At 31.4% G+C, this 13,529-nt stretch overlaps 2 protein-coding genes across 2 annotated transcripts; one reads left to right on the top strand and one right to left on the bottom strand.

Annotated features, from left to right (window-relative positions):
* The first annotated feature begins 2,298 nt into the window (after window positions 1–2,298).
* Window positions 2,299–3,290, top strand: LOC131625678 (multifunctional methyltransferase subunit TRM112 homolog A-like). Its single transcript, XM_058896518.1, has 2 exons — window positions 2,299–2,454; window positions 2,631–3,290. The coding sequence occupies exon 2, from the start codon at window positions 2,650–2,652 to the stop codon at window positions 3,016–3,018; it is 369 nt and encodes a 122-aa protein (XP_058752501.1). The 5' UTR covers window positions 2,299–2,454; window positions 2,631–2,649; the 3' UTR covers window positions 3,019–3,290.
* Window positions 3,291–5,840: 2,550 nt separating this feature from the next.
* On the bottom strand, window positions 5,841–10,117 carry LOC131625708 (kinetochore protein NDC80 homolog). The gene is made up of 4 exons (XM_058896548.1): window positions 8,971–10,117; window positions 8,560–8,806; window positions 7,083–7,229; window positions 5,841–6,289 (listed from the first exon to the last, which is right to left on the bottom strand). The coding sequence occupies exons 1-4, from the start codon at window positions 10,059–10,061 to the stop codon at window positions 6,041–6,043; spliced, it is 1,734 nt and encodes a 577-aa protein (XP_058752531.1). The 5' UTR covers window positions 10,062–10,117; the 3' UTR covers window positions 5,841–6,040.
* Between the last annotated feature and the right edge of the window lie 3,412 nt (window positions 10,118–13,529).

Below are 13,529 nucleotides of genomic sequence, written 5' to 3'. Positions count from 1 at the left end.
TTATCACACATTTTCTTCTCTAATTTCTCAACTCTTTTGTTTTTGTTTTTTCACCTTCACTAATCTCTCGTGTCTTCTATTTTTTTTTTTCATTCTAATAATTTTTATATTGTTTTATGCTATTATTTTATGTTTATTATTCCACTTTTGTCTAATTTAATTTTTACATATTAAATAGAAAGTTGTTGTCAACAGGACCGGTCCTGACTTTTTAGAGGCCCAGGGCTAATACGAAAAATGGACCCTGAAAAATTAATTTTAAATTTTGCTATAAAAAATATTATTTAAAATTTACATTAATCTTATTAAAAAATGATTATAAATAAATATAAGAGTGTGTTTGGATGAGGTAATTTCAAATTTTAAAGGAATTTAAAATTCAAAGTAATTCAAATGATTCAATTAAAATTCATTCATTTTAAAATGAGTTGTTTGGATGAAGTATTAAGATAATTTATTGTTAAATTTTTAGGGTCATTTTTTATAAAATTAAAAATTTTTGGACTAAATTAAAAATTGAAAAGTAGGGACCAATTTGCAATTTTTAAAAATTTGAAGGACCAAATTGTAAATTTTAAAAATTATTAAGGACCAATTTGCAATTTTTTGGATCAATTTTGTAATTTTGGAAAATATGAGGACCAATTTGCAAATTTTGAAAAAATAATAGTAACAAACACATTCTATGGAGTATGAGAGGAATTTCAAATTCTTTGGTTTTTAGTGTCATTTCAAAATGATTAAATTTAACTTAGTTAAAATATTCTATAAATTTCCATCATTTTAACAATTCTTCATTTTTGTATCCAAACAATAAATTTTGTGCAAATCATTTTAAATTCCCTCAAAACATTACATTACCTCATTAAAATGCTTCATCCAAACACACTCTAAAAGCGTATACGGAGAAATCTGTATCATTTATAAATGAAAATCGGTTATTTAATTTTTTCTGCAATCTCAAAAACAAAATATTATAATTAATAAAAATAATTTGAAGTCGTAAAATAGTAAAATCTCTCACGACCCTTTGTTTTCATGAATCTCACAAATTATCGGTGTAATAATAACTGTGTGTTAATTTATACCTATAGAATAATATAAATATTGAAATATTTATATCTTACAAGTATACTTAAAATTACAAGACTCTCGAAAATTTGAGACATTGCAATTGCAATAATAGTCTCGAAATTTAATTAGAGTTCAAAGTAGTATAAAGAAACTTGAATTAATTAGAAAAATTATAAAACTTTTATAAATTATACTGTGTTAATATTATTTATTATATATTTAATCTTAAATATTTTGTTAAAATAAACACTATATTGTTAAAATTTTAATATTACTATAATAAAATTAAGTAATATATCCTTTTATATAAAAATAATAGATAAAATCATACATAATAAAAAAATTTAAATATTTAATTAAAAAAAAATAACAGAAAGTTGAATAGGTTAAGAATTTAGTATTATACAAGAATCAAATATTTGATGACACGCTTCCGCTGCACTACTATTACAAGTTATACATTTCTTAAATATGTAAAATATATATAATAACTTTATATTTAATTTACAAAATCTATAATTTGAAAGTATGAGGCCCCCTGGGCTGTGGGCCTGTTTGCCCTGGCCCAGGGCCGGTCCTGGTTGTCAAAATGTCACGAATTTTGTTGTTATTTGATAGTGTATGAATGCCTAAATATAGAGTTATGTTGTCATCTATATGTATATGAATGGTTTAATAAAATATTTGTAAAAAACCGAACCAACCGAACCAAACCAAACCGCATTAGCTTGGTTTGGTTTGGTTCGGATTTTTTTTAAAAGCCAACCGAACCAAACTAAAACGCACGATTTTTTTTCTTGCGGTTCAGATATTTTTTCGTCAAAACTGCCCAAACCACACTGCAAACACCCCTAAAATTTTCATAGAGTTCTTTTCCACTTTATAGGATGGGATAAGAAATTTCCTTAAAAATTAAGTAGCAAAACGAGGAGATGAATTAGGCGTATAAAAAAGTGTGAATTAATATTTTAAAAATTAGATTAGAGAGTGAACCGATAAGATGTATGAGTCATGAATCAATCAGTTGAATCGATTCAATACCGCCTATTTAATTTAAAATAAAAAATATATAATATTAATCATCATCATCAAATTAATTCATATCACTATTTATAAAATAAAATGCTGAAACAAATATAACAAATAAATAAATAACCTAAAAAGGATTGATTGTTTTTCACAAGGCCCAATAAAAAACCATAAAATTAATTAGGGCCCAATAGCTATACATGAACCCTAATTGATCTAACTCACAGCCACATTATAATCAAAAACTTTCTTCACCAGCAAATCCCAACCGGAAACTAAGACTTACAGACCTTTCTTCCCGTCGATCAACCTCGCCGTTTCCGCAATCTTCATCCTACCAACACCGTTCCGGTGAGTGAGTTTTACCTTCATTGATATAGATAACTAGTTTATGATTCCAATTTATATTTTCTGTAATTGATTTTTATTTTTTTTATTACTCAAACAATTTAAATTATGCAATGGATTTGGTTTCAATTGGATTAAAAATGCGTTACCATGTATTTTTGTAATTTTTTTTTGTGCAGATTTGACCTGTTTGAAAAGATGAGATTGTTAACACACAATATGCTATCTTCAAACATTAGGGGTGTGGTGAATGGGTTTCCGTTGCGTATAGAAGCCGAGAAAGTGCTGGAAAAGAACGTGGAAATGAATAGCGACTTTTTGAAAAAGATGTTTGAGAAGATTGAGTGGAAGGCTTTTGTGGAAGCATCGCGGGGAATGGGATACACTGAACTACCCGAGGAGGCTGACTCTTCCATGCTGGATTCAGACGAGTTTCTGAGCCGTTTCCATCATGCCCTGTTGGAACTTCACCTTGAAGAAGGTGCCCTTGTTTGCCCGGAGACTGGACGACGTTTCCCTGTTAGAAAGGGTATTCCAAATATGCTTCTTCATGAAGATGAGGTCTGAAATTTTTGTAATTAGCCCGCACATTATTCACCTGTTTTCTTGTATACTGTTTGCTGGTAATGGAAAGAAATCAACATCGGTTAGGATTCGTTGTTTTAATCAAGTTGATTCGTTAACTGTTGTTAGTATGGCTTCCCTGTTGGGACATTGCTTGATGATTTCACTATTTCCAACTGCATGTTATATTGAACTGCAACTAGAGCATTGTAGTGTTTTGGTCTTGATTAGTTTCTGTTATTACTTGTGTGGCAGTAATGGTTAATTGATGGTAAGATATTCCAGAATTTTCAATGGATAATAGATACCACCAAGACTACAATATTAGCCAAGCATTATCTAGTAATTACTAATTACTACTATTTAAAACAAAACTATACATACATAGAAACAATATTGTTGTGTTAGTGGAACCTTAGCAATGATATTTATCAAAGGACATAAGTTTTTACACCAGGAGTTCTCTCATGGTTCTAAACATGTTAGTGCTAGTGGAGATGAGAATTGGATTCTGGGTTGTTTATTGCTCTCAGCAAGTAGTGTTTCTTGTGCCATGATGATGAGTGACAAGATTGTCATTTGATTAAACTATATTTGCATTGCTAAAAGAGTAGAATCTTCAAGCATGGATTTTACATTCATCATTACTATTTTCAACACAATTTTGGTATTTCAACATCAGACTTTAAAGTCAAGTTGACACATTGGTATTTCAACATCTAACTTCAAATCATGTTGATATCTTTGGAGGCTTTTGGTAACTTTGTTTTAATAAAGGCATGTGTATGTTGTCTGCTAAACCTGCAACAGAAAGGAAAAAGGATATGAACCTTCTATTTTTTCTTTACCTACAATTTCTTAAATTGCAATGAGACATAAAGAAAAGTCTAACATATTATCATAACATAAGAAACCAAATAAACAAAATGAATATAAATTATCAATGCAATGTTAGTGGTATATAACATGTTGGAAAAACTTTTGAACATCTTCAAAATTTAAATTTATGAACAACTTTGTTCTATTCTATATGCTATCACCAATGGAAATAGCATAATCATCTATGTAACAACATAGATATCATAAATATGGATATAAAATATAGATTATGTAAAATATCATCATAGTTCATACATATACGTGAAGAATTGCATATGCTGAACTAGAAATCATGAATTCATAAATTATGTAAAATATTATCATAATTAAATCACCTGAACCATCCTTTATTTTTCTGGCTTAATAGTAAAGGTTGGAGTTGTGGGTGTGTAAATAGGACTTTCAAATTATTCGAGATGACTTTGTTAACAATGATGATATTTTATCAATATATGACCTTCCTTTTCAAAAGTAAAATGAAAGTATATGAGCATAAGAATTATTATATGCCAAAAAACAAGTATTTAAACATACACTTGTTATTCACATTTTTTAATTGGTTTAAATTCTACGTGTTCTTCGTAAACTTAAAACGTACAAAGATCTTAAATTCAAGCGGATAAATTTCACTGTGCTCTTTTATGTTGTTTATTTTTAAGGATAAATATGTTTTTGGTTACTCTAAACATAGTTAATTTCATTTTTAGTCCTTTAAAATATTTCCTTTAAAAAATGGTTTTCTTAGAATTTTTCGCCCACACTTTTGGTCTTTCATGTCAATATCCGTTAACAGAAATTGATGTGGCATGCCATGTGGCAGTGGCAGCGTGGCAAGATGCTGACATGTCATGTCATGTGGCTAAGTTCAAGAACATACTTGAGCCCATAAACAATCGAAGTTAATCCGAATTCAAAGTCGTAGTTAATCTCTAGTAAATTTAAAAACTAGAAAATTTATCAAATTGTCCATGACTCATCATTATTCTTCTTGAGGATAGTCTTTGAATCATTTCAATAATTATACCCAACAATCAAACATGTTTACAAAACTTATAATAACTGTTTATTCAATATGTTTGAAAACTTCATGAGCTCTAGTCTAATATATAAACTTTTATAAAAATGGCGGTTGTTAATCCAATAATACCTAAAGAGAGACAAAAGGTATTCCTTATTATAAAAGGTACCAACTAAAACATCAATTTTTATCAGAAAGTAGGGACTAAATTTGTATATATCCATATCAATATTCTAGCACGCCATTTTGTCATTCTTTGCTACCCTTCAATCCGCAATATTAAACTTGATCATCCATAGAAACAAAATAATTAATATATATAGAAATATCATGATACACTAAACTTGAGAGAGAAAAGTGATTAAATGATAATGCGAAAGTAAAAATCTGACATTTATAGGAGGTTCACTTGTTACTATGTGTAGTCGAAATACTTGTTACTGGTTTGCTTGTTTACTTTTAGTTTTGTCTTGTTCTAAGTTTTCAGATACTATCACAAATGTGAAATTGAAATTTAAGTACCTTAAAAAATGTACAGGTATAAATCGACTTAATCTTAAAATGACTTGTTTTTTCTTTATGCAAAAGCTAAATAACTATTAAAATATAAAAACAGAAAATCCTTTCAAACATAAAATATGTACATAGCAGATTTAATGAAGAGGTCAATAAATTCAAATATACAAATAACTTATACTACCTACTTTTCTAAATATAAAATCATTTGAATAATTTACGAAAATTAAAAAGTGGTTTGTAACATTAATTTCGTTAACAACTTGTATACTTTCATTTCTTTACTCTTAAGGAGAGAATTAGTTCAGATTTATAAGAAAAACTATTATTATATAGTATAGAAAAAGATGTAAGATAATTAAAAATGTGTTAGTAAAAAACAATTAATAATATGGAGCTGGAGCTGATGGAACAAGATGAGAATATAAGGGCCAAATATGGAGCTGAATGGACAAGGATTGGACAGTCATTTTACAATCCACAACTAGAAAATTGTTAGATTGACTTGTTCACAAAATCATAGACTAAGTATGCACAAGAAAATTAATCAAAAAAAAAAAGTATGCACAAGAAAAAAAATGCTGAGAAGATTGTGTAAGCATAGAGGTACGCTCATTCAATTTTCTCAATTTGGCGGCACGCCTCCAATATATAACTGTATTTTTTTGGGAATGCCTCTCTATATATAGCTGCGACTTCAGTTACAGTTTCCAAGAGCTCCCTTTTAATCTTTGAGACTTTAGATCCCAACTGTTCTTTGTATTTGGTGACTGAATCAATCACCTTATAGAGTTCTAGACCGTGCATTTGAATCTCTTCTTCACATTGTCTGGCTGTTTCCGCCAATTTCAATTCAGATGCCTTAACAACAACAACAACAAAAGTTCATCATTAGATGCAATGTTGTCAGATACATCAGGTTAGATTTAATAACAAAATATCCCTTTACCAAGCTTGGTGATATTTTGTCAAGCTTGATGGCCATTTAATAACAAAATATCCCTTTACCAAGCTTGGTGATATTTTGTCAAGCTTGATGGCCATTTAATAACAAAATATCCCTTTACCAAGCTTGGTGATATTTTGTCAAGCTTGATGGCCATTTAATAACAAAATATCCCTTTACCAAGCTTGGTGATATTTTGTCAAGCTTGATGGCCCTTGAACAAATATAAAGCGGCAAATTACATGTTACATATCATTTGTATACACATGTAATTAACTTTTAGTGTTTTATTCTTACATGCTTCCCAGTTTGAATAACATTTACCATGTAAGACCCAGCTTGCGTGGAAATGAGTAAAAACTAAACGCAGAAAGATTAAAAAAAAATACTTGCTCTCTTACTCACAAGCACTTGAGCAAAGCGTAAACATAATGTAGGAAAAACATAACAGGCAGTGAAATTATGAACTAAAAATGCTCATAAACAAGCACTCATATTTTTAAACTGCAAGCAAGAAATGGAGAGCATATTAGAAAAAAAATTAATTCAAAAACTTGACTAGCAAGAAATCACCCAACGAATATGGAGTATTAAGTTCGGATAAATGTTCAAACATTCAACAACTATCAAACTCGTTTCCCACAATGTTGTTCAAATATAATTGAGTTTAATATTAAAGAAAAAAAAATATAAGAATCCAGATTTTACCTTTAAAATCTCAGCTGACTCTCTTTCCATAACACCTATATCATGATCTGCTTGCTGGATATCCTCCGTCGTGTTCTTAGCTTCAGCCTCACATCTACTTGTGTAGTCCTGAGTTTCCTTCTTTATCGTGTCCATTTGAGTTTCCAGCTAATGAACAAATCAACATATGATAGGGAAAAAAGTCAAACAACTGTCTTTACAAGACAAGATAATTCATGTTTCAAGTACCCGTCTAACTCCAACAAAGAGTGTAGCATAACATTGACAGAAAAAAGAAGAGTCAGGATAAAATTTGATTTGTCATCAATACAACATTTTAACAGTATTTTGTTTTTGGGTCACATATTATATCATTCTCCACAACCACAAATGTAAAGATGTCAAATAAAAAAAAAGTTAGTTACCTAAAATAAATACTTTGGAATGGACCATTGTCCTACTATTAGTATTTACAGATGGTCACGTGGAGTCATACTAAAATCAGGTGACAAGTATAAGGTTTAGTACACGCTAGAAAGGAAAGACCGCAGTAAAATTCTGAATTAGAATATTGATTGGGAACAAAGAGGACATAGTATTGGGAACCAAGTTTAATTTTGAATGATGTGCTGGCTGCAATTTAGTATGTTACTGCTTCATTTAATGGGTGAGTCTTCTCTGCAATTTGTTTAGGAGACAGTTCCTGCAGAAGACTGTTCTTAGAAGTTACCACAACTAGAAGCTTCATCATGTCTTCATAGTGTATCAACAGAACTTAATTAAGTAAATTACTTACTTCTGTTGAATGCTAGAAGAGTTAATATGTTGATTATTTATCACTATGCCCTTAATCTCTCTTTGTAATTGTGAGTGTGATGTTCTATAATGATATGCGCATGGAACAGTTCCATGAATCCAATTTTTTTGGAAGCATTGTTAATATGACAATGAAATTGATTGAAAGTTTCGTACTATTGGTTTGAATAAATAGTTTATACATCCATACTTATAAAGTATACATTTCCCCTTTTCATATCTTTTTATTTACTATACTCCTATTTAGGTAAGCTTTTACATGAGCTGAATGTTACCAATTTGTGGTTCCATATGAAAGTGTATTTTGTTGGAGCAAAACGCTCTTATTTCAACTTTTTATGGTGTATTCATATTAAGCTCCTTACTCTTTGGCTATAACTCAATGATTGATTTTATTTCTGAAAGATTACCAATTTACTCAACGGTTGATTTTATTCTTGTGCAGTTATATGTTGATTCAGCACAATTCTATCTTTGTTCTTATTTAGGTCTGGAAAAAAAATCACTGGATAATCAATCTCTATCCAAATTCACACAACAATGAATATCTTTACCAAAACTAAATATTCCACTTGTACAGCCAAAAAGTTAAAATCAAGATTTGTATCCTTTACGGAAAGCATGACCACCACTAAGCATTAAAATCAGACAATCGGCGCTAAGAAAGACACAACAGACTTACTTGATTGATGTGAAACTGCAGCGCAGCAAGCTGATTTCTTTTCTCCTCAATCCTAGCAGCATTTTCGTTGGACTTTTGCTGAAGAGCAATCACCTCTTCCAATTTCACCACAGTACTCTTCTTGATGTCATCCGCGAATGAGTTAAGTGCAGGCTTCAGCGTGACTTTGTAATCAATACCCATGATCTCAGCAGGTGTGGTTCCCTTGGGATTCAACACATATTGAATGTCATTCCCAATCTTCAATCTAGAAGCACATGAAAGTAAGAGTTTGCTTAATAATTGATTCCCTATTAACATTGGCACAGCAGTGAATGAATTTATCTAGTTTAGATGTAAATAGCCAAATAGGAGACATTCAACTAGCAATTATGCTAATAAAACAAAATGGGGCGCAATAAAGAAAAGAACCTCTTAAGGGCTTGGTTGCAATCCCTGATGATAGGTTCTAAGTCGCGGATGTTATTTGCGAGAGTACGATCAAGCTCCCAACACTTTTCCTCCCAATCATTTCTAGCAAGTTCAGCCTCTCCAGCATCCGTCTCAGCAGCCTGTAACTCTCTTTTCATCCTCTCGACATCTCTAATTTTGAAAGGCTGTGACTCCACCTTCTTCTTTAGCATTTTATTCTCTTCACAGATGTTGTCACTCTCCACGGCCTTAGCCTCCAACTGTTTCTCCTTCTCCACCAAATCCCTCTCTTCCGACTCAATCTGCGACCCAAGCTCATCAATAATTTTGTGAAACTTAATGACATTATCTTCAAGCATTTCCTTCCCCTTCTCGAGTAAATCCTTCTGAGAAGGAGCAGACCTCAATCCCTCCAATTCAGCCTCCAATTGAGAGACCTTTTGCTCGGTGGCGGCAAGTCTGTTCTCAGTGTTAGACTTCTCATGGAGAATCCTGGTTTGAATTTCCTCGTCGAGTTCGGAGATGGCTTCGTCGTCACCTCTAATGAAATTGAGATATGCATTGAGATAGTATTGGAAGACGATGTTGTTGGTTTGGAGAGAGGTGGTTTGGGAGGAAGAAGAAAAAGAGAGATGAAGTAGAGAAGCCTGAACAAGCCAATGAATGAGAGCAAGAATGGAAGGCCATTGATGAGGAGCAGCGGGGGATTTGAGAACAGAAATGTTGAGTTTGTGAGGGTAATTAAGGAATTTGAGAAGTGGTGGAAGATCTTCAATTTTGCTTATATTGAAATCGAGGAGTCCAACGAGGAAGATAAGGGTTTGGTGGATTTGTTTAGCGGAAGGAGAGGAAGATGGTTTGAAAGAGATGTTGAAATCGTGAGAGGCCAGGAATGAATTGATGGTTGCGGTTGCGTTGTGTTGGTAGGAACGCTCTTTGTAAACGTCCAGAGAATGGATTCCGATGGAGGATGGAAGGCTACTGGCTAAACTCACGTCGGAGTCGCGGTGGCTGTTGAGGGGAGTTGGTGGTAAGTAGGACAACTCTTTCGGTTGCCGACGGACGTTGCTGCTTCCCACCGGAGGTCTCATCTTCTTCGGCCGTTTGAAACTTGTTCTTCGCGCTCACGCTCTTCTCTTTCAGTGCAGTTAGGCTATATTTGAGAGTTTTTCAAAAAGGAATTTTTAAAAAAATATAAAAATGTGCTTGATATTTTTTGAAAAAAATGAAATGTAAAAAATTATTTGAAATTTTTTTGAAAAAGTGATTTTGTTTAAAATGATAAAAGAGGATATATTTATATATTTTTAATTTTTTGAATATTATAATTAACATAAAAAAATATTTTGAAATTTCATGTAAAAAGTCCTCCAAAACCTTCATTTAAAATAGGGGATTTTGAGTGTTATGAATAAAAGTAAACTCTACCAAACTCAACATTTTCGTTCTCAAAGTCCTCCCCTCGCCTCCCCTTCCCTCCAAACTCCCATACATAGCTTTAGTGTATAGCTCTCAAAATGTACTCGATCTATCAGGCCGACCCATTGTTTACCCAGAAATATGGTAAACAATCGCTAGTTTCCTTTTTAAAGGTTACTTTTGCGGAATCAACTAGAATATTCTAGGACTAATTGCTTTTCTTTGTTGTTTGTATGAATTTAACCGGTACTAAATGCAGTAATAAAGTAACGTAAATGAACGCACTGAAAGTAACAAATAATTGCACTAAATAGAGACTATAAATTGTAATAAATGCAGTAAATCAGTACTGAAAGTAATGCATAAAACGATGATTGTATAAACTTAAATTGGTACGCATACATACATTCCAAAGTTGCACTTATTACTCATTTTGCACAGAGATTTGAGTTTTACTTGTGTTCTGTAGAAAATGCGGACCCTAAACTATTCATTTGAAACTTGCTTAAATAGTGAAAATAAAATAACTACTGCTAACAGTCGACTAATTACTAGCCAACACGTGTCCTCGACATGCAGCATCTTCGTCTGGGAGACTTCCACGCGTCTTTTGGGAACTGCTAAAAACCGTCTGAAAACCGTCACCTTTGGCTACTGGTGTCTTCCGACTTCAACTCTACACTTGGCAAAACGCCTAAGTTTTTTACACCTTTTAGTCGAATGACCATGGCAATTATAGCCTTTTTAGTCGAACAGTCTTGACTAAAAGAACTTCTTAGTCAAACTGTTTTGACTTGGAATGTTTAATGATCTCATATATTTTAGATATTACTTACCATTATTAGCAAGTCGAAATCTTAGGATAACACCCATAAACCCAACAATTTAGCGCGGGTCAGACTGTAAAATACCTTAAAAAACACGACCCTGTCTTTTTGGATCAGTCCATCGGACCTATGTTTTTCATGGGTTGGGTCGGGTCGGCCTAGCGGGCTTCAGATTGACCCATTAAAAAAATATTTTGGTAAATTTTGGGAAAAAAGATCGAGATAAGTTATGATTGCATAAATGTGTTTTTAAGTAATAAAGAAAAGTTAAAGAGGATGAAGATATATTTTCAAGATGATGTGATCAAGAAAATGATTGTGCGATGAAGAGAAAATTTGATAAGTATTGGTAATAATATTAAGTTACTTTGTACTTTTACATGGATGATTTTATGGTATTCATATATATTTATGGATAAATATTTTGAACATCACTTATATACGTTTATGATGACTCTCTACTTATGTTGTGTTGCATTTATCCATTACATCTCTTTTTATAAAATTAAAACTATAATATTGAAATAAAAATGAGACAGACTCATTTTATGTAGTCCATTAAGCAATCAGGCTGAGATGTGGTGTCTCCCTTTCTTGTAGTTCTGGTTTTGACGTAAATAAATCATCTGAAACGCAAGAGAATAAAGTGTACGGTTTGGTTCGGTTGACTTTTAGAAATAAAACTGAACCAAACCAATGCGGTTTGGTTGGTTCGGTTGGCTCAGTTTTTTTACAAAAATCTATTGAGTCATACATACACATATAAATGACAACATAACTTTGTATTTAGTCATTTATGCGTTATCAAATAACAGCAAAATTCATAACAACTTTCCACTTAATACATAAAAAAAAAAAAGATAGATAAAAATGGAATAAAAACATAAAATAGTAGCATAAAACAATATCAAAAATATTATAATGAAATAGAAAGGAAAAAAAAAAAGATGAAAGATTAGAGAAGGTGATAAAGAAATAGCAGAAGAGATGAGAGATTAGATAAGAAGAGGAACATTAAAAACGTAATTGAAAAAGAGAACAGTAGAATAAAAATAATAAGATGAAAAAAAAGAACTTAAGAGATGAAAGATTAGAAAAGAAGAGATGATATGTACTTGCAAATGAAGATGAGAAGAAAGTGCAATAACGCTATGAGATATTTGAGAAGACTTAAACTGAAACCTTTAATATGAAGAAGAGAAAATCATTTGTTATCGTAAGGTTAAAACATAATAGGTTTGAGTTTGGATTGGATATAAGTTAAGTGAAGTTTGGGGGTTGTAACATAATGCGGTTTGGTTTGGTTTGTAAAATACAAACTGCAAACCGAACCAAATCGCGCGGTTTGTCAAAAAATGACTCAAACACATCTGAACAAAATGTATTTTTTGCGGTTTGATTTGGTTCAGTTTTGCAATTTTCTACTGGACTGATTTGGTTTTGAACACCCCTGATTGTTATGGGTTGTCTGAGTGCTTTGGTAAACGGTTTGGTGAGTAACTATGAACTTAGTGACACTTTCTTATATTGGGGCACAAGTGATAGATTTTGTAGGTTTAGCACCGTTGTTTGGTTGAGTTGAGAGTTTGATCATGATTACTGAATAGAGTTGTCAAAATGGGCTCAGCCTATCAGACCGACCCATGAGCCTTATATTTTATCGTGTATCAAGTCGCAAAATATTTAAAAAAACACAACCCTATTTTTTTGTTGAGTTCATCGGACCTATGTTTTCATGGGTCGGGCTGAGCCGACCAAGCGGGCTTCAAGCTGGCCCATTAAAAATAAATTTATAAAATAATTTTAGTAAATTTTGAAGAAAAAAGATTGAGTTAAGATATGATTGCATAAGTGTGTTTCAAATTAAAAAAAAAAGCTAAAAAGTATGAATATATGTTTTCAAGATGATGTGATTAAAGAAATGGTTGTGAATTGAAGAGAAAGTTTGATATATATTGGAGATAATACTAAGTTCCTCTCCTACTTTTATATATATATATATATATATATATATATATATATATATATATATATATATATATATATATATATATATTGATGTGATGAATAATTTAAGGTTAATGCTAACATGTGTCTCAAGGACACAAGTTAACAAACACACTTAGAGAAACTTTGTTTTGAAAAAAACAATAATTTTTTTTATACTTTCATTAAAATCAACGCACAATTTCCAAAATATTCTTTCTTCAATTAGTTTTTAACTTGTACTCTTAGGACACAAGTTAGGATTACCCATAATTTAAATATCACTAAACTAAATTTATAATTACTCTATCTACTTATGTTATGTAA

The sequence above is a fragment of the Vicia villosa genome, unplaced genomic scaffold (assembly GCF_029867415.1).
Source record: "Vicia villosa cultivar HV-30 ecotype Madison, WI unplaced genomic scaffold, Vvil1.0 ctg.000233F_1_1, whole genome shotgun sequence".
Lineage (NCBI taxonomy): Eukaryota > Viridiplantae > Streptophyta > Magnoliopsida > Fabales > Fabaceae > Vicia > Vicia villosa.
This window is presented reverse-complemented; position numbering and strand designations above follow the sequence as displayed.

Excerpts from the sequence above, each read along its gene's own strand:
- LOC131625678 (XM_058896518.1), top strand. The coding sequence starts at position 2,650 with ATGAGATTGTTAACACACAATATGCTATCTTCAAACATTAGGGGTGTG.
- LOC131625708 (XM_058896548.1), bottom strand. The coding sequence starts at position 10,061 with ATGAGACCTCCGGTGGGAAGCAGCAACGTCCGTCGGCAACCGAAAGAG. Across the intron at positions 8,807-8,970 it reads TGCAACCAAGCCCTTAAGAG|ATTGAAGATTGGGAATGACA; the intron begins GTTCTTTTCTTT and ends ATGTGCTTCTAG. Across the intron at positions 6,290-7,082 it reads AGTCAGCTGAGATTTTAAAG|GCATCTGAATTGAAATTGGC; the intron begins GTAAAATCTGGA and ends GTTGTTGTTAAG.